Genomic DNA, 21658 nt, shown 5'->3' on the forward strand with positions numbered 1-21658 from the left:
ACACAATACACACACAACACACACACAGTACACACACACAATGCAACACAATACACGCACAGTACACACACACAATGCAACACAATACACGCACAGTACACACACACAATGCAACACAATACACGTACAATATACACAGTACACACACACAGTGCAACACAATGCAACACAATGCAACACAATACACGCACAATATACACACAGTACACACACACAATACACTCACAACACACAGAATACACAAAACACACACAATGTAACACAATACAATGGGATGGATGGTGGTCTGGGTTACTATGGGATGGATGGTGGTCTGGGATATTATGGGATGGATGGTGGTCTGGGTTACTATGGGATGGATGGTGGTCTGGGTTACTATGGGATGGATGGTGGTCTGGGATATTATGGGATGGATGGTGGTCTGGGATATTATGGGATGGATGGTGGTCTGGGTTACTATGGGATGGATAGTGGTCTGGGTTACTATGGGATGGATGGTGGTCTGGGATATTATGGGATGGATGGTGGTCTGGGATATTATGGGATGGATGGTGGTCTGGGATATTATGGGATGGATAGTGGTCTGGGTTACTATGGGATGGATAGTGGTCTGGGTTACTATGGGATGGATGGTGGTCTGGGATAGTTTTTGAGCCATAAATAGTTTATTTAAATGAAGAGAAATTTAGGAGACACTTCTGAATGTTTAGCTTATTTGCTTCTGTTTCTTCTTCCTTTTTCTTCTTCTGGTTGGAGCTGGTTGGTTCTGGTTGGAGCTGGTTGGAGCTGGTTGGTTCTGGTCGGATCTGATTGGTTCTGGTCTGATCTGGTTGGTTCTGGTTGGAGCTGATTGGTTCTGGTTGGAGCTGGTTGGTTCTGGTTGGTTCTGGTTGGAGCTGGTTGGTTCTGGTTGGTTCTGATTTGAATTCTTACCTGGTTACTGGAGGATGATGGGAAATAACATGATGGTCGGTTCTGTTTTTATTGCTTAACCTGTGAGAAGATCAGATGTGGAGATAAAAGCTGCTGTCGTGTGATTGTTGTGTGATTATTTGTTGTGTGTTTTCTGTGTATTGTTGTGTTAATCGTGTGATTGTGACAGAAGATGAGCTGTTAGAAACACAGTGGATCAATACTGATGGATCAATACTTTTGTCTGCTGCACTTTAACATGTTAAATCCTTGCTGCAGTATTGATCATGTCATGCGTGTGTCTGTCTACATGCGTGTTCTTGTGTTGTCTCCTGAATGTGATCAGAACAAACATCAGAATAATGAGGTTTATTATTGGATGTAAATAAACAGATTCATGATGATTTCTCTAATATTCATCATTTTTCTTTCACATTACAGTAAACAATGTGGATGTTTCCTGGTTTGCATGTAGAAGAATGTTTTTAAAGTGATTTTATTTGTTATTAGCTGTAATCTGTTAAAAAAAAAAATCTGTTCATTAACAGAAAACTGCAATTCGGATCGAGTTTGGGTCTGATATTTAAAGCAGATCCAGGTTTAAACAGAGCTGCAGTTCATTTTTTACAATGTTCAGGGAGGTCAGAGGTCATCGGGACACTGGGGCTGAAAACAAAAGCAGAACATCAGCAGCTTTGATTCTAGATAAAACCTCGACATGATCAAACCACAAATCCACGGTTTGTAATCGTATCGAGAATGAAGAGAAACAAAAACAAGAACAACTTCTACCCCTCTACCTCTCTACCTCTATCCCGTCTACCTCTCTATCTCCATCCCTCTATCTCTATCCCTCTATCTCTATCCCTCTATCTCTACCTCTTCTGTCCCTCTAAACCCGTCTGGCCAGCAGCAGATGGTTCCCCGACATTAGAGCCGGGTTCTGCTCGAGGTTTTTTTCCCTGTTAAAAGGGTGTTTTCCTGCCACTGTCTCCTTAGGGCTGCTCTGGGGGTTCAGGCATATGGGTTCTGTAAAGCGTCTCGAGACAATTTGACTGTAACTGGCACTATATAAATAAAACTGAATTGAATTGAATTGAACTGAATTGAACTGAACTGAATTGAATTGAATTGAATTGAATTGAAGAAAAAAACATCCTGTGAAGCTTCACCTTGGAAATAATAATAATAATAACTAGATAAGCCCTCAGAGAGCTCAGTCCTCCTCCAAGGCTGCTCATTGCGCCATATGTCAGAAATGCAGCATTTGTTTATTAGTTATTGATGATCAGAAATCATGTGTCCATTTAATATAGATGTCCTCACAAACACAATGACCTTCCTCTGAGCACAGGCGTGTCTTCTGCATGTGTACGTTATGTATGGATACTGAATCACGTGACCTAAATATGTAGCGGGTGGCAGGAATAGATGGGACTCAGAAACACCCCCACAATTTAATCAGTTGTTCCTTGGATCATTTCTGATGGATAAGTCCTGATAAGTCCTCAGAGGTGGATTTGTAGTAGGATCACAATCAGCTGCGTAGCGTTCACTTGTTGTCATGGTTACAGTGACACCATGCCGCTATCTGGCAATGATACAGAAATCTTTAACCAATCCATGGACCCAGACTATGCATAACTGCTAAAATCTAATCACTTGGTCCTTTTGTCATTTCTGACCTTCCCTGGAAATTTCATCAAAATCCATTTGTCTGTTTTAGAGTAAAGTTGCTGACAGACAGACAAATGTATGCTAATCATCACATAACTCAACTGCGTTCCTTGGCAGTGTAATAAAAAACTGTATATTGTCATCAGTGGTTCTAGTGGTTCTAGCGGTTCTAGTTCTAGCAGTTCTAGTAGTTCTAGTGGTTCTAGGGGTTCTAGTGCTTTTAGTTCTAGCAGTTCTAGTGGCTCCAGTTCTAGCGGTTCTAGTGGTTCTAGTTGTAGTGATTCTAGTGGTTCTAGCGGTTCTAGTGCTTCTAATTCTAGCGGCTCTAGTGGCTCTAGTTCTAGCGGTTCTAGTTTTAGCAGTTCTAGTAGTTCTAGTGATTCTAGTGGTTCTAGGGGTTCTAGTGCTTCTAGTTCTAGCGGTTCTAGTGGCTCCAGTTCTAGCGGTTCTAGTGGTTCTAGTTGTAGTGATTCTAGTGGTTCTAGTGGTTCTAGCGGTTCTAGTGCTTCTAATTCTAGCGGCTCTAGTGGCTCTAGTTCTAGCGGTTCGAGTGGTTCTAGCAGTTCTAGTGGTTCTAATTCTAGCGGCTCTAGTGGCTCTAGTTCTAGCGGTTCTAGTGGTTCTAGCAGTTCTAGTGGTTCTAATTCTAGTGATTCTAGTGGTTCTAGAGGTTCTAGTGTTTCTAGTTCTAGCGGTTCTAGTAGTTCTAGTTCTAGCGGTTCTAGTGGTTCTAGTGGTTCTAGTTTTAGCAGTTCTAGTGGTTCTATTTCAAGCAGTTCTAGTGGTTCTAGAGGTTCTGTGTTCTTTTGGGTCCAGAGCTGCTCAGCTTCAGGTTTTTCAGATCTCAGTTTGCTGCAGACATGAAGGAGAGAGAAGATGAAAGAAAAGGTCAGAACTCCTTCAGTGGAGAGTTCACAGGTTTGATCCCAACCTTTCACCATTTATCATTTATATATATCAGGGCTGGGACTTTAACGAGTTAATTTCGATTAATTAATTGCAGCAGAAAACAACGTGTTAAAAATAATAAAAATTAATTGCACCCTCCTCAGTTCCCTCTTTTCTGGCACACCAGTAACTCTGATGAACACTCCAGCCCAGTAGGTGGCGGTAATGAACCTAAAGTCTGTTTGTAGCCATGAAGAAGAAGCACAGGAAGCACTGAGTGAAGTCAGGCACTGGTGAACAGTGAAGGAAGATGAGATTGAGCTTGTTGGACAGAAGGTTTCCTTTTAAAAATCTTCCTGATGGTAGCTTGGATAAAAGCCTGGTTGTGTGTAAATTGTACAACAAAGAGTTTTCTGATCACTGCGTCACTTCAAGCCGACGGTATCACCTCAATGTAAAACATGTTGCTGTTAGCACCAGAGCTAACGTTAGCTACGAGTCATGCTAACGGTGTAGCCATCCCATAATAGACCACTTTTCTAGACAGTGCTTGAGTTTACAGAAAGTCTTAAAATGTTGAATAAAATCGCTATAATTGCACTTAGATTTGCAGTAATCTGTGAATGTAGCAGACAGATAAAAAATGCAGATAAATAGAAATGAAACATTTTTGTGGTTTAAGTTTTTACTCCGTCGAGGCTCTGCCTCCTTGGAGGAGGAATAACCTAAACAACAAAAATATCTCTTTTAATAACTTAATTATAAAATTTTTGTTTATAAAAAAAAAATTACATAAATAAAAATATTCCTATAAAAAGAAACATCAAAATTCCACCATTTATCAGACCCAGAAAAGATGAAAACAGAATGAATCTCTGGATTTTCAACTTACTGAAGCTCCTTGAACTACTTATGCTGATTTTATGTGCCATACAGTGGAAAAAACAAATAAATTCAGGCTTTAAGTCATCAAAATCACTTTTTTCTATATGTCCCATTTTCCTTTTTTAAAATAAATTTTAAATTATAAACACGTATATGTCTATTCATTGATTCAACTGTCAACCACAATTTTATTTGAATTGAAAAACTTCACTTATTGTGTCAAATATTGCTATTTGACAGAACTGCAATTATTGCGATTAATTAATTACAAAGCCTGTAATTAATTCGATAAAAATTTTTAATCGCATCCACCACTGTTACACACATATGTATATACATATATATATATATATATATATATATATATATATATATATATATATATATATATATATCTACCTTAAATAAAGTCTACCATCTGAAACCAGTCCAGGAAGAGAGGCTCATGGGAGATGTGGTTTTAGTCTGACTGTGTTTCTCACCTGGTCATGTGACTCAGGTATCAGTGACGTCATTGGACCATAAAAGTGGAGCTTCAGCAGCTCCAATAAAACTCTGAGGACACGTTGCCATGAGAACGGAGTCCCTGAGGCATGCTGGGAGATCAGTGATGTCACTGCCTCACATGTGGGTGTTACTGGTCGTGTTTCTGAGGCTTGGTTTTACGTCTTTCTACTTCCTGTCTGTATCTCTACTTCGTGTCTGGATCTCTACTTCCTGTGTGGATCTCTACTTCCTGTGTGGAACGACAAAAACACGACACAAAACTACAAAATCACAACACAAAACGACAAAAATACGACAAAACAAAAAGAAGACACAAAACGACAAAAACACGACACAAAACAACAAAAACACGACACAAAACTACAAAATCACAACACAAAACGACAAAAACACGACAAAACAAAAAGAAGACACAAAACAACAAAAACACGACACAAAAACACGGCAAAGCGACCAAAAACACGACACAAAACAACAAAAAGAAGACACAAAACGACAGAAACAAAACAGAAAACAAAAACACGACATAAAGCGACAAAAAGACAAACAACAGAGTGTTATCCGGTTGGTTTGTTTAGTGTTTTGGAGTTAAAGCTCAGGTGGGTTCAGGAGTCACTGTGAGGTCACTGTGAGGTCAGACTCTCTTTGTGTTGACATGAATGAGTCGGTTCATTATTTATTGGTGCTGCTGGATCAATCCTGGTGTCGGTTAAAAGGCGTTCGGGGACGTTTTGAGCAGGAAGAAGCCGTTTAGTTTAGCTGTTTATTGATCTTCAGCTGTTCTGCTTCTTATCTCCAGCTGCTGCTCTCTCTGTCAGGACCACTTTAATTATTTAAACTGCTGAATCTGTATTTGTGCTCAAACACAGCTTTCCTCTTTTGTTTCCACTGAATTCAGTTATTCATCTGTGACTGACAGATCAGCTCGTTCAGCTCATAATTAATATTAGATTTTCCTCCCACTAACAAACATGCTGTGGAAGCTCTGGGTTATTATGGGATGGATGATGATGATGGTGGTTAGCTCTGGAAGCTAACTCAGGATCTTTACTTCCAACATTCAGCCTGATAAACGTGATGTCTTTGGAGAAGTTTGAATCTGTATGTATTTGTTTTATGGGTTTGCACACGTTTAGCTGCTCAGAATAAACAGGTTGTTTACAATCCACCGCTGGTATGAAGCTAGCAGGAATTAGCTCGTAGCTTAGCATATTTGACTGTAGCTGATAATCAGACTCATGGTTGTAATTCACATTAGAGTTTAACATGAAACTGTAAAAATGTTTGGTTTAATCTTTATTGTTAATGAAACAGGTTAGCTCTGTGTTAGCCTTTTTGCTAACAAGCTAATTGTTTAGTGCTGCTAGCTCGCAAACATTCGGAAGCTTCAGTGTACTTTAATAATTTCACTTAAAATTAAGATTCACATTTTAATGAAACGCAAATAAACTGGGACAGATTTTAATTCTTTAGAACAAATATGAAAGTTTAAAGGAATCTTTGCTAACTGCTAGTAGCACTGGGGTTGTTAGCTTACAGGTTAGCATTACTGTTTTATGGTGAAAGCACAGAAAGGTGATCATATGAGAACATATCATATTTTGTGCTGTAACACAAACGAACACAGTTTTGTGTTAGCCTGGCTGCTAACAAGCTAATGGTTTAGTGCTGCTAGCTAGCAGACATTCAGAAGCTCCAGTGTATTTTAATAATTTCACTGAAAAATTAAGATTCACATTTTAAGAAAAACCAACTGAAATAAACTGGGACAGATTTGAGAATGTTTGACAGAATTACTTTTAAGAAAATATATGAAAGTTTAAAGGACTCTTTGCTAACTGCTAGCAGCTCTGCGGTTGTTAGCTTACAGGGTAGCATTACTGTTTCATGGTGAAAGCACAGAAAGATATGAGAACATTTCATATTTTATACTTTAACACATTAGAAGAACGAACACACTTTTGTGCTAGCCTGGCTGCTAACAAGCTAGCTGTCTCGTTTTTGTCACTTTGTGTCTTGTTTTTGTTGTTTTTGGCGGCTAACAAGCTAGCTGGCTAGCTCCTGCCCGCTAGTTTCAGAACTTCTAGAAACACCAGAGCACAAAGTCACAAAAAGGTGATGGTGTGAGAACTTTTAAATTATGTTGTGCTTCAACACGTTAGCAGAACATTGGTATTGAGGCTATTGTTGCATTAATAAAGTTCTACATGATGTTGTGTTATTGCTGTTGGCATGTTGTGTATTTTAATGTTGTGTGCTATTATATTGCGTTGATATTTACTTCAGTTGTTGTCTTGAAAACAGAACATCATGGACTGAAATCTTTGTTTTTTGTTGACAAAGTGAGTTTTACATTTGCAGGTCCTGCTAGCCTAGCATTAGCATTAATATTAACTTTTGCATTAGCATTAACAACATTGATATTTACTTCAGTTTTTGTCTTGAAAACACAATATCAAAGACTAATATCTTATTGTTTTGTTGACAACATGGGTCTTACTTTAGCAGGTCCTGCTAAGTAGCATTAGCATTAACAACACTGTTATTTACTTCAGTTTTTGTCTTGAAAACACAACATCATGGACTGAAATCTTAGTGTTTTTTTTTGACACAATAACCATAAAAAACCCTAGCATTAGCTTTGGCATTAGCATTAGAGTTAGCATTAGCACTAGTATTATTATATTGTGTATTTTAATATTGTGTATTAATATTCTTGTGTGTTAAGTTGTGTATTATATTACTGTGTTATTACTGTGTATTTTAATGTTGTGTGTTATTATTATTGTGTATTATATTATAGTGTGTTTTTATTACTGTGTGTACTGTCCTGATGCATTTCTGCTGTTGAGGACTACTGGAGGCTGATCTTCTCTGGAACATCTCCACCTGTAGTTTCTGGACTTTAAAGTTCTCATGAGGAACACAAACATCAGAATGTGTTGCTGAACTTCCTCCTTGTCTGTCTGATCCTGTGCAGGTCCAGCAAGTCCCCGATCAGAAGCTTTCGTCATGGCTGCCGCCCGTCACCTGGGCGACCTCACCTGTGGAGGTTCCACCTGCTGAGCTGAGAGACGCTCACCTGAGTCCAGAGAACCTCCAAACCATGTAGAGCAGCTTCTCCAGCAGGGGGGAGGGTCTACAGCGTTATTTCTTACTCCTGTTGGCCGACCTGCAGACAGACCTCACCTGTGCTCACCTGTGCAGAGAGTGTATGTAGGAGTGGCCAGAGAGCAGGACGTGATGGTGCTCCACAGCACCCCCTACACCAGTGCCTGCCTGCACTTCCTGGATGGGCTGTCGTGGATGCTGGTGTTCCCGTGCTACTGGCTGCTGGACCGGCTGCTGGCGTCCTGCGTGGCCACCTCTTTGGAGAAGCAGCGGCGCTCTCAGGACCCCTGCTCCTTCCTGTCGCTCTGCATCCTCGTTTCAGTGCCACTCTACCTACTGCTGCTCCTCGCATCGCTGCCCTTCGCCCTGCTGGGCTTCATCGTCTGGGCCCCGCTGCAGGCCGTCCGCCAGCCCTACCTGTACACCTACCGCAGGTGAGTGCTCACCTGACATACAGATAAAACAACAGGTAACACAACAGCTAACACGACAGGTGACACGGCATATGACACAACAGATAACACAACAGGTAACATCTGACTGAACACTGTGGAGCTGTGAGAGCAACAGTCAAGGAGACACAAAATCGTATGTTATATGTTCCTTGTTCCCCACCCCCCTCTTCCCTCATCCCTACCCCTTTACCTCTACCCCTCTACTCCTCTATCCCTCTACCTCTTCTGTCCCTCTCAACCCTCCTTCCAGCAGCAGATGGGTTCCCCCACCTAAAGATCCAGGTTCTGCTCCAGATTTCTTCCTTCCTGTTAAAGGGTGTTTCTCTTGCCACTGTCTCCTTAGGGCTGCTCTGGGGGTTCATATGGGTTCTGGAAAGTGTCTGGAGACAATTTGACTGTAATTGGTGCTATATAAATAAAATTGAATTGAATTGAATTGAACTGACAAAACCACCACAAAAAACAAACAACCACAAAAGGACACCTATCAACTACAGAGACACAAAACAACCACAAAGAGACACAAAACAACCACAAAGAGGTGCAAAGAGACACAAAACCACCACGACACACTAAAAAAACCACAAAGACACACTACACCCTCCCATCTGTCTATATTACTCAGATGTTATGTCACAAAAGCAGCATTTTATAAACTTTACTCCAGTGTTTTTAACGTTTATCTGATTTTTGGAAGTTCTGCTCTCTACCTCCAAGTCTGATGCTAAGCTAATGCTAACCAGCTGCTGGTTCTATATTAATGTTTAGACCCAACAGTTTAATCAACCTCCTGATCAAAGGAAACATCTGAACCATGGATCGTCTGTTTCCTCTGTTCCTCTGCAGACCAGACAAGCACCAGGCCGAGCAGGGCCAAGCCGGGCCGGGCGGCGCCGGGACCGGGGAGTGGAGGCCTCAGGGCCGGAACTTCTGCTTCTGCAGCGCTAACGTCTGCCTGCTGCCTGACTCCCTGGCCCGGTTCAACAACCTGTCCGACACCCACCGGAGAGCCAGGGAAGTCGGCAGGAGGATCCGCAATGGAGCCAGCCGGCCTCAGATCAAGATCTACATTGACTCGCCCACCAACACATCCATCAGGTGAGGAGCTGCTGGTCCAAGTTCACAGCAGAACTAACAGAGGAACCACTAACCTAAACTTTATGTTGACCTGGTAACGCTACGCTATGCTCCAGAAAAGAAGAGAGTCCAACCCCTCTCCAGGATTCTGGTTCCAGAACCCTTGCTGTGCGTGGAGGTGAGCCCAACTATATTTAGCCGGTATCGCTGCACCTCCACCAGCTGAGGTTCCTTCCCCCCAGTGAGGTGACGTTCCACGTCCCCAGAACTAGTCTACACCACCAGGGGGCAGTGCACCCAGGCACCCGCTCCTGCTTAGTGGGCATAGCAACTCCAGTTTCCTGTCCAGTGAGTGGTGGCCCACCGGTCGGCGACCCTGTGTTACTTATTCAGGCTGTACCCGACTGAGACACATGGGGCCCCAAGGCTCGGCCACCAGGTGGTCTCTGGTGACTTTAGCAGATGATGTGGTTCTGTTGGCTTCATCAGACCTTCAGCAGCACTGGAGCGGTTTGCAGCCGAGTGTGAAGCAGTGGGGATGTGGATCAGAACCTCCAAATCCGAGGCCATGGTTCTCTGATGGAAACCAATGGATTGCTCCCTCTGGGTTGGGAGGGAGATGCTTCCCCAAGTGAAGGAGTTCAAGTGTCTCGGGATCTTGTTCACAAGTGATGGGAAAATGGCGCTAGAGATGGACAGGAGGATTGGTGCAGCGTCAGCAGTAATGAATGCGTTGTACCGAACCATCGTGGTGAAGAGGGAGCTGAGCCTCAAGGAGAAGCTCTCAGTTTACCATCCATCTACGTTCCAACCCTCACCTATGGTCATGAGCTCTGGGTAGTGACTGAAAGAATGAGATCATGGATACAAGCGTCTGAAATGAGCTTCCTCTGTAGGGTGTGTGGGCTCAGCCTTAGATATAGGGGGAGAAGCTCAGACATCCAGAGGGAGCTCAGAGTAGAGCTGCTGATCCTTCACCTCTAAAGGAACCAGCTGAGGTGGTTTGGACATCTGATTCAGATGAGCGGAATAAAATGGATGGATAGCTAGACAAAGCTGCTGGAGGCTAATCGGCTTCCTGTGGCTTTTCTAGCTAGCTAACTACAATTCTACAGTTTCATTTATCAGACGCTTTAATCATAGATCCAACACACCAAGGATCTAGTCAGGAGAAACAACTTGGATAAGAACCATGAAATAAATTCAAGCTGAATTTATGTTGAACTGATAACGATATGATATACTAGCTTCCCCTACCACTAGCTAGCTTGGACTTTTTGCTAGCATTGGCTAAGCTATACTGTTAATTGGTGAAGTTATTTTGGAGTCATCTGCAGTAAAACTCAGATTTTTAAACGTCTCTTTGTGTTTTTTTCAGCGCTGCGTCCTTCAGCAGTCTCACCACCGGTTTCCGTCGTACTTCCTCTTTGGACCAGCGTCCGGACCAAACCCCCACCACCAACGGACCCGCCGACACTGAACCAGAACCGCCCACTGAGTGTCCGATCCACCCGCCCGGTGCAGCCGACTGCCCCATCCACCCCCCCGCAGGCGACCAATGCCCCACCCACCCCGACGCAGTGCCCCCTGCAGGCGACTGTCCGCTGCACCCAAACGGAACCAGCAGCTCCGACTGCCCTGCCCACAGCACCGGGGAGGCTGACTGCCCCGTGCATGCCCCCAGTAACCATGACTGTGCCATGCACGGGGACGTGGCGCCAAAGCCCGACTGCCCGCTGCACGCCTCGGGGGTCCAGATCAGCATAAGCGCCCCGGAGCCGGACCCGGATGAGGAGGAGACGGGGAACCACCGGGAGGCCGGCGGCGGCGACTCCATGACGGCCTCCCGGGAGTCGCTGGCCCGTTACCACGGTGATGGCGGCATCGGGATCTCCTCCAACAACACGCTCTCACATGTTCCGCGGACCTCCGTCTTTAAGCGTCCGGGACGGAAACGTCGCCACGGAGACGAGACTTTCGAGCACGATGTCTCCGCCTTTTTTCCCGCCAACCTGGACTTCCTGGCGTTGCAGGAAGTGTTCGACCATGGAGCGACATCGCGGCTGCGCCGGCAGCTGCACCGGTACTTCCCCTACGTGCTGAGCGACGTCGGCCGCTACGGCTGGAAGGGCTGCTGCTCCAGGTTCAAGTTCCTGAACAGCGGCCTGATGCTGGCCAGCCGATACCCCATCCTGGACGCCCGCTACGAGTGCTACCCCAACGGGCGTGGCGAGGACGCGCTGGCAGCCAAGGGGGCGCTGTTCGCCAAGGTGAGAGCTTACCTGGTTTAATCTTAATGATCACATGGTGGGAAAGTTTTCTCTCGTGTCAGTTAGATTATGGTAATTTTGTCATTTCTTACTATAGAATGGCATTACTTTTAAACAAACAACTAAATAAGGAAAGTGGTTTTACCTAGCTGACATGTTTCCACTGCATCTGCAGTCTTCAGAGCGTCATCAGACAGAGGAAACATGTCAGCAAGGCAAAAGCATACCTTCCTTATTTAGTTGTTGGTTTAAAAGTAACGCTATTGTATTTTTCTCATGTTTGAGCTTTAATATGAAGCTGCACGATATCAGAAAATAACAAGACGGAGGTTTTTTCCTGCCATTCATATTAAAAGAATTCAGGATTTTATTGGTAGATGAAGCTGATTAAAGTGATTAGTTGTGTTCTGTGTTCCAGCATCCTGTCTGTAGTGAAACATTTCCAGATATGAACAGAGCTGCACAGAAATAATCACAATTATTCATTAAAAGGAGAAACCTTTCTGGGTTTTATCTGCTCTGTAATCTGAAGCTGAGACGGTTTTTCTGTTTATTTCTACACTTCATAAAGTCTAACTTGATTGTTTTAGACATATTTTTGAGTCACAATCAAGTTTATTCATTGATTTTAGAGAACTGTCTTATTGAACATTTAAACAAACAGCAAACGGCGCTGCTTCAGTTAAAATGACCAGAATGGCACAAAATGAACCAAATGATGCACAAAGTGACAAAGAACAAACTAAATGAGGCCAAAAATGAGCAAAATGAGAAAAAATACTAATATGAGACATAAAATAAACAAAAATAACCCAAATGAGGCCTAAAATAAACCGTTCTAAAGGGTTCTAGTGAAGTTAAAGGCAGATATTGATTCGTATTTTGTTATGTTTGAACGTGTTGCCAATACCCTTAAGTGGCCTAGGACTGTGTGGACTCTGTTATTGCAGTCAGTATTGATGGGAAAAGCTCAAATTGCTTATATTTGCATGTCCCCTGATCAGTGCTTGGACTACGATAGAGTAAAAGCGGCTGGGCTGCATGCGTACGAGTTAGTGCCGGAGGCTTATCGACAGAAGTTTCATAAGTTTAAGAAATCGGAACATCAAACTTACTGTGAATTTGGTCGCGAAAAAGAAGTTCTGTGTGATTGTTGGTGCCAATCTAAGCAGGCAGATGACTTTGGTAAACTCAGGAATCTGATCCTGCTAGAAGATTTTAAAAACTGTCTTCCTGAGTGGATTTCCACCTACGTTACTGAACAGAAGGTGACAACAGTTTCGGACACAGCGGTGCTGGCAGACGAGTACGTTCTGACGCACAGAGACAGCTTTGGGAGTTTTTTCTCGTCCTCTGAGTGCAGCGCTTCCACAGCTGAGCCTTTCCCTTTTGTAGGGAAGCAAAACTTTCAGGGACTTAATAAAGATGTTAACAAGGAGACAGCAGATGCTAGAGATAAACCTGTGTGTTTTTATTGTAAAAAGCGAGGACACACCATGAACCAGTGTTTTGCCCTGAATAGGAAAAATAAACTGACAAAAGCAGTAAACTTAATGAAAACTAAATCCTTACCGTCTGAGCAGCTCTTATCCACCACTAGTGGCGCTAAAACTGACCTCGACATGTACGCTCCTTTTGTGATGAAAGGTTCGGTTTCATTGACGGAGGGAGGGCTAAAAGTCCCCATTAACATCCTGAGGGACAGCGCTGCTTCACAGTCAGTCCTTTTACAAGGAATGTTGCTGCTGTTGGGGAAGTCTTCAACGAACTCCAGTGCGCTAGTTCGGGGGTTTGGGATGCAGTTCGTGCTGCTTCCACTCCATACCATACACTTAGAGTCAGATCTGGTAAAAGGGCAGGTGGTGGTAGGTGTTGCCTCTCGGTTTCCCATTGACGGGGTGTCCCTCATTTTGGGTAATGACTTGGCCGGTGGTAAAGTTCTTTTAAATCCAGAAGTTACTGCAGTCCATATTTCAGAGCATCCAGATGAGCTGGAGCAGACATTTCCTGAGGTATTTCCTGTCTGTGCTGTCACTCGTGCTATGTCTGAAAGGCAAAAGCAGGATTTGTTGAATGATAATGACATAGCTTTAGATGACAGTTTTATGGCTGATGGAGAAAATATAAACTTCAGCCACTTCTGCTCCTTCTCGTTCTGTGGTTGTTCTGGCAACACCGGTTGTTGGCTCCTCTGTGGCTGAGGACTTAAATGCAAAAATCTGCATGTCTCGTGAGTAGTTTGTTAGAACAAAAGCATGATGTGACTCTCTCAGCTTCTTTTGATGCTGTTGTGCCTGAGTCTGAAGCTGAGAAGTTGTCCACCTGTTATTTTATAAAGGATGGGATATTGATGCGTAAATGGATGCTGCCACATGCTTCCACGCAGGATGATTGGAGTGTTTTGACACAAATTGTTGTCCCTAATAGGTATTGCACTGAGATTTTGAAGTTGGCACATGACAACCCGCTTGCTGGTCAGTTAGGTGTTAACAAAACATATGATCACATTTTGTGGTGTTTTTTCTGGCCTGGATTGAAACACGATGTGCAACAACACTGCAAAACCTGCCATGTGTGTCAAGTTTGTGGAAAACCCAATCAAATAATTCCCCAGTATCCATTAATGGTAAATGGTCAGTATTTATATAGTGCTTTACTATACCTGTAACGATACCCAAAGCACTTTACATTATACATCACATTCACCCATTCACACACACATTCACACACTGATGGCGGAAGCTGCCATGCAAGGCGCTAACCACGACCAGGAGCAGTTAGGGTTGCCTAAGGAAATACAAACTGACCAAGGCTCCAACTTTATGTCACGAGTCTTTGCGCAGATCATGAAACAGCTGGATATTACTCATCACTATTCTAGCGCTTACCATCCAGAAAGCCAAGGTGCTCTGGAGCGTTTTCATTCCACACTAAAGAGCATGCTCCAGGCATATTGTTTTGAGGTTGAAAAGGACTGGGATGAGGGCGTTCATCTCCTCCTGTTTGCGGCTCGCGAGGTACCTCAGGAGTCTTTGGGGTTTGGTCCAGCGGAGCTGGTGTTCGCGCACACTGTGCGCGGCCCATTAAAACTCCTGCAGGAAAAGTGGCTGGGTGATAACAAACCACAGAATCTGTGTGATTATGTTTCAAACTTTCATGGTAAACTTCACCGTGCGTGTGAATTAGCGAAGCAAAATATGTCCGTTACTCAGGCTAAAATGAAGTGATGGTTTGATAAAGACGCTAAAAACAGAAGCTTCAGTCCCGGTGACACAGTGTTAGTTTTGTTGCCTGTCCCCGGTTTGGCTCTACAAGCTCGTTACAGCGGTCCTTATGTGGTCAAGGAGAAACTAGGTGATTGAGATTACATTGTAGCCATCCCTGACCGTAAACGACGTAACCGAGTGTGTCATGTAAACATGTTGAAGCCTTACCTCTGCAGGGAATCTACTCATCCGACTCCTGGCAGTGAAGTGCACAACACCGTGCTGGCGCTGTCCAGTGCTGAAGCCGCGGTGAGTTCCCAGGTGGCAGAGGAGCTGTCCGGTGCTGGAACCCCCGGGGTGCTGCCTACGGTGGCTGCAGCTGACCTCGAGGACATGGTGGGTCCGTCCCTAGCTGTGGTCCAAGGCAGACTGCAGAATTCGGCAATGTTGTCTAAACTTGACGAGTGTTTTTTGCACCTCACTGAGTCCCAGTGTGAGGATGTGGTCCAGTTAATTAAATCGAATGTTTCGTTGTTTTCTGATGTGCCCACACAAACTAATGTCCTTGAGCATGATATTGATGTAGGTGACTCTTCTCCGATTAAGCAGCATGCTTATCGGGTAAATCTGGAGAAGTGTGCTCGCCTACAAAAACAGGTCAACTATATGCTGGAGAACTGCACTGCCAAACAGAGCTCCAGCTCGTGGAGTTCACCGTGTCTCCTGTCGGTGAAGTCCAATTCATCTGATCGTTTTTGTACGGACTTCTGTAAAGTTAATGGTGTCACTAAGCCCAATTGTTATCCACTCCCTCGAATCGATGACTGTGTAGATCATGTCGGCAGTGCTACTTATGTGACAAAGCTAGATCTCCTTAAAGGCTATTGGCAGGTACCTTTGACTTTGCGCGCTAAACAGATAACTGCGTTTGTCACTCCAGACGCCTTTTTGCAGTATACGGTTATGCCGCTCGGCGTAAGAAATGCCCCGGCAACGTTTCAGCATTTGTTCAACACTGTTTTACATGGTTTACCTGGTTGTGAGGCTTACCTCGACGATATAGTGGTGTATTCGAGATCGTGGGTGGACCATATTCAGCAGCTAGGGGCAGTGTTTGCGCGGCTACGTGCTGCCAATCTGACCCTCAACTTGGCAAAATGTGAATTTGGTCAGGCCACTGTCACATATCTAGGAAAGGTTGTGGGTCGTGGGCAAGTTGGGCCAGTAGAGGCGAAGGTGGAGGCGATCCTGTCGTTCCCTGCTCCTGCTTCTTGGCGTCAGCTACGTCGCTTTCTGGGAATGGCGGGGTATTATCATAGTTTTTGTAAGAACTTCTCGGCTGTCGCCGCCCCACTCACAGACCTCCTTAGCCCAAAAAGGCGTTTTTATTGGTCAGACGACTGTCAGCGTGCTTTCGATTGTGTAAAGGCACTGTTATCAAACGCCCCTGTTTTCGCTGTGCCAGTGTTTGACCGTCCGTTCAAGCTAGCAGTAGACGCAAGTTACGTAGGAGCCGGTGCTGTCCTCCTCCAGGACGATGAGAATGGTGTCAAGCATCTGATCTCCTACTTCTCAAAGAAATTTAACAGCCATCAGCGTGTATATTCCACCATTGAGAAGGAGGCACTTGCCCTAGTTTTGGCCTTATTCTGTTTTGAGGTGTATGTCGGCTCCACCTCAGGTCCAGTTATTGTGTATACAGACCTTGGCTTCCATTCAACAAATGCGGAATAAAAACCAGAGAATCATGCGCTGGTCGCTCTCACTGCAATCGTTTAATCTAGAGGTTAAACATATTAGGGGTGAGAGAAATGTATTGGCAGATGCGTTGTCACGTGTATGTTGCGTGTAGGTTGGGGCGAACCTCCACGCAACATCTTATGGGGGGGGGTGTTACATGTGGCTGGCTGCTGTGTCTCTCCTTGCTCTCTCTGATCTCCCTCCTCCCTTTACCTGTGCAACTGCAGCACACCTGAGTGCTGTTAGCACTTAGGGAGGAGGAGGAGGGTATTTAGGGAGGCAGGAGAGAGCAGCAGTCAGAGCAGAGATTGGAGCACTACCAAGCCACACATCCTCCCCGGACAAACGCGTGAGGGGTTTTTGTTTGTGTTGGTAAACTTTTGTTTTGTGATTAACAACGAGTTCTTTCTTTTCAGGTATTTGATTCATTCCCTCCCCATGCATGTTTAGATTGCTGGGTTTTGTTGTTTTAGTTAGGCGGTAGTTGCTGATAGTCCTGTTTTCGCTGTTTTTTTCTTTTGTAGCAGTTATTTATGGTTAGGCAGTTTAGTAGAGGGTGGTGACTGGTCCGAGAGCCCATTGCAGGGTTAGCCATGTTCACCACCCCTCTTTTGTTCCTTTTGGCCAGCAGCTACAGCCCTTTTCTTTCACCATTATTACTACCTTGATTAGTTCAGTTATTCATAAATAAAGCTGGGGTTTTTTCCCTTCATCAACTTACCTGCCATGTCTGTGTCCAGTTCATATGTTGCCGGTCTCTTTGTTTGTTTGAGCCTTAACTCAATTTTAAAGAGGCTGTAACAGGTGTGGACAGTAAATGTTGGTAGTCTGAAGGTATAGAGACTCTGCCGGTTCTAAGGGACCAGATGGAGGTTCTGGATGGTTCTCCACAGTGACTGGGCTGCACATGAAGTCATTATTTATAGAGCACCAGGAGCTTCCTGCCATGTTCTCCTGATGGAGTCCATTAGGCTGTGAGCAGTCAGAGATGCAACACGACATGCAGCTTTAATGCAGGAAGCAGGAAGGAGTAATGCACTAATGCAGCTGCAGACTGATGGGAACCTGCAGCAGATTCCTGTCTTCAGTCTGGAACGGTTCTATCCTCGGGAACCACCAAACCCTTGGAACGGTTTTAATTGCCCCCTGGGGACAAATAAAGTTGTCTGAATCTGAATCTTAAAGAACTTCACACAGAACTCAGGGGTTGGAAGAAATGTTTCTGATGCTGGTGGTCAACACATGAAGTCTCTGGACTTTTTCCCCCACTGTAGCCTCATTTCCCCCATTGTAGCCTCAATTTACCCCACTGTAGCCTCAATTTACCCCACTGTGGACTCATTTTACCCCACTGTGGACTCGTTTTACTCCACTGTAGCCTCATTTTACCCCACTGTAGCCACATTTTACCCCACTGTAGCCTCATTTTACCCCACTGTAGCCACATTTTACCCCACTGTAGCCTCATTTTACCCCACTGTAGCCTCATTTTACCCCACCGTAGCCTCATTTTACCCCACTGTGGACTCGTTTTACTCCACTGTAGCCTCATTTTACCCCACTGTAGCCTCATTTTACCCCACTGTGGACTCATTTTACCCCACTGTAGCCTCATTTTATGCCACTGTAGCCTCATTTTACCCCACCGTAGCCTCATTTTACCCCACCGTGGACTCGTTTTGCCCCACCGTAGCCTCAATTTATCCCACTGTGGACTCATTTTTATCACTGTAGCCCCATTCTACCTCACAGTGGACTCATTTTACCTCACTGTGGACTCATTTTACCCCACTGTGGACTCATTTTCCACTACAACACAAAGTCCTGCACCTCTATAAAACATTACAACCATGAAGAAGGAGGTTTAGTTCATTTTATTTATTTTTTTTTGCGTGATTTTGTATGGATTTTCAGTCATTTTTCGATTGTTTTTAATACTTTGGGAAATGAAATATGCTGAAGTTCTTGGAGATGTAGAAGTGGGTGACTCTGAGGAGGTCAGGAGGAACTTCTTCACAGAATAATTCTTCTTTTTATGACATTTCAAACCTTCACTGATGAGTTCAGTTATTTCTGTGGAAACATCCGTCTGGCAGCTTCATGTCATTAGTTCAGGTCCTGAGTTATGTTCCTGTTTACAGTCAAATGAATTATAATATTAATAAATATGTGCTGGTAGGAATGCAGGTGGAGGATGTATTTATTGATTGTATATTAATGAGGATGTATTTGAGGATATATATATTGAGGTTCTATATATTTCCCTGTACAGCAGCAGCAGGTCACCATGACTAAAGTGTGCGTTGTCAGAAAGAAGCAGAATATTAATGAAAGTGTTTCCCTGCAGAGAGCAGCTCTGCTCCATAATTAAAGCTTCCAGTCCCAACATTCATCCCCTCATATAATTATTTCAGACTCAGTTTACGCTCCAGGAGTCCCGGTTGTGAAAGCAGCAGATTAACCCTGAAAATAGAACGCGTCCGCGGATCAATGCAGAATTCCCCAAACCCAGCGAGGCCTCCAGCGACCAGAAGGACCTGGTTCGGGATCCAGGTCACCTCCTCCATCCACACCAATCACTTCCTGTTTGGGATTAATCTGCTCACAGCAACACGACAGCAATCACATTCACTCTGCTTCACTGGAAACTGGAATACGACCAGCTGATGGAGATTTAGGAGGCCATGAAACTGGAATATGACCAGTTGATGGAGGTTTAGGAGGCCATGAAGGAAGAACAGCAGCAGATGTTTGAGTTACTGGATGGTGTAAATCGTATTGTGGTTGTTTTGTGTCAAGTTTTTTTGTTTTCCATCTTTTTAGGATTATTTTGGGTCATATTTTGGTCACTTTGCATCAGTTTGGTCTTTTGTCTGGCATTCTGGTTGTTTTTTGTCACATTGTGGTTGTTTTGTGTCAAATTTTCTTGTTTTCTTTCTTTTTGTGGAATCTTGGTGTCACATTTTGATCATTTCTGTCTCATTTTGGTTGTTTTACTTTGTGTTTTGTCGTTGCTTTGCATTGAATTGTCCTTAAAAAGTTCATCTTCTGCAGCATTATTCTCAGAATGAAAGCAGCATCTCAGCAGTTTGTTGTTTGTGCTGCTTCCACCAGGAGGAACTGAATCAGATGTTCTGTTTTTCATGTTTTTCGGTTTGCCGTCCAGCTAATTAGACTAATGGTTTATTGTGGCCTTCAGAAGTTTTATTGGAGCTCTGCAGCCACAACAGCCATTTTATTCCTGCTGATCAGTTTCTGCTTCAATCATTCAGCAGGAAAGTGCTGATTTTTGTTTCCAGGAACTGATCTTAAATCTGCTGCTTAATGAAGAATCTGAAGGTTTATTCAGCAGATTTACTTTCATTCATCTGTGGCTGAAGAAAGACTTCACAGTGGAATAAGTTCATTTGATACCAGGTCATCTTCTAGACATGATTTACTGAACCAAAGCTTCTATCCTTCCATGAAGTCCAAATTTATCTGCAGTCTGAGTCTCCAGGGGCTCCTAGAATCTGGATTTATGATGGAACCATTGAAACGTGAATCTTTGTCACTAAAACAATCATGAACTTTGGTTCTTTCATAGATTTATTACAAATTTTCTAGAAATATGACTAAATATGTTGGATCATATTCAAACAGAAATGTTAATATTTGGTTAAATTCATCCGTTTCCTCCTCAGTTTGGTTCTTCTGGCTTCAGTCTTCTGGTTTATCTTTGACTCCTCTGGACACTATACCTACTGTCCGGCATGGAGGTGGCACTATCATTATACTATCAATTTAACTGACTCAAGTCTGAGTCAGAAAGACGACACATTTAGTGGAACTGCACCAGAATTGGACTTGTTTCTTTATCAGTCTTCAGGTTCTTGATGGGTCTAAGTCAGGACTTTGGGGAGACCAGTCTAGAACCTTCATTCTAACCTGATGGAACCATTTCTTTACCATGTCTGATGTGTGTTTGGGCTCATTGTCTTGTTGAAACATCCAACTGTGTCCAAGATCCACCTTCTGCTGATGGTTTTAGGTTTTCCTGAAGAACGTGGAGGTGATCCTCCTTCTTCATTATTCCATTTACTTTGTGTAAAGCTCCAGTTTCACAGAGCATGATACTGCCACCTCCATGCCTGATGGTAGGTTTGGTGTTCATGGGGTTAAAGGCCTCACCTTCAGTTTTTGTTCCATCTGACCTCAGAACTTTCCTCCAGAACCTTTTCTTTGTCCATGGGATGAGTGGAGCTTTAATGTTCTGCTTCTAGAGGAAGAACTTCCTTCTTCATGGATCCTCTAGAACCCTGTGGACACTGACAGCTGTGCTCCAGCAGCTTCTCATTCATCCAGACCTGCTGGTAGTTTGATTTTTCAGTAACATGACTGGACCGTGAACTTTATTCCTATAACCAGTTCACAGAGCCGACAGTTTATTTGATGTTTAGAGGTTTGGTTGGATTAAAGTGATATGATTGGGTAGTTTTTGTATTTGAAAGAGGCTCAATGACGTCATGAAACCATCCAGCTGTTCTCCGCAGAACGACATAAAAACAAAGGCTGTTTCTGTGGATTATTCCAACAGAGACCCTAAAAGCTTTTCCTGGCGGGATCAAGTTGATTTACTGTGGAGCTGCAGCTGCCAACAGTCCTTTAGTTTCTGTCTGACTGTTAAGCATCTGATCCATCATAACAGCAGAACCACCAGAGTCTGGAGCTTCATGCTGGAGGTTCTGGCTTCATGTTGGGGATGGAAGCAGAGGATGAGGAGATGAAGAGCTGCTCTCCTCATCATGTTCAGAATCTGCTGCAGCCGAGTAAGACGTGCTGAAAAATGCATAAAGCTGACCTAGACGTGTTGAAAAAATAATACGCTGAGTTCTTGTTTAGCTCCGACGGATTCACCGAGCAGAAAGACTGCAGCCCAAAATAATCCTGC

General features: G+C 43.8%; 2 protein-coding genes across 3 annotated transcripts in view; both read left to right on the forward strand.

Annotated features, from left to right (window-relative positions):
- smpd3 (sphingomyelin phosphodiesterase 3) overlaps positions 1-21658 on the forward strand; it is a 52509-nt gene that overhangs the window by 13111 nt on the left and 17740 nt on the right. For both annotated transcript variants that reach the window (XM_055009080.1, XM_023295354.3), the window contains 3 exons: positions 7850-8414; positions 9282-9533; positions 10891-11782. In XM_055009080.1, the coding sequence (XP_054865055.1) occupies positions 8113-8414; positions 9282-9533; positions 10891-11782 (1446 nt within the window). In that variant the 5' untranslated portion in view covers positions 7850-8112. The remainder of the gene's footprint in view (positions 1-7849; positions 8415-9281; positions 9534-10890; positions 11783-21658) is intronic.
- LOC129347883 (keratin-associated protein 19-2-like) lies at positions 275-646 on the forward strand. The gene has a single exon (XM_055006494.1). It carries the CDS (start codon positions 275-277, stop codon positions 644-646), a length of 372 nt encoding a protein of 123 aa, XP_054862469.1.

Source organism: Amphiprion ocellaris, chromosome 3, assembly GCF_022539595.1.
Source record: "Amphiprion ocellaris isolate individual 3 ecotype Okinawa chromosome 3, ASM2253959v1, whole genome shotgun sequence".
In the NCBI taxonomy this organism is placed as follows: domain Eukaryota; kingdom Metazoa; phylum Chordata; class Actinopteri; family Pomacentridae; genus Amphiprion; species Amphiprion ocellaris.

What these genes read in the sequence shown, in the direction of transcription:
- LOC129347883 (XM_055006494.1), top strand. Translation starts at nt 275, where the DNA reads ATGGATGGTGGTCTGGGTTACTATGGGATGGATGGTGGTCTGGGATAT.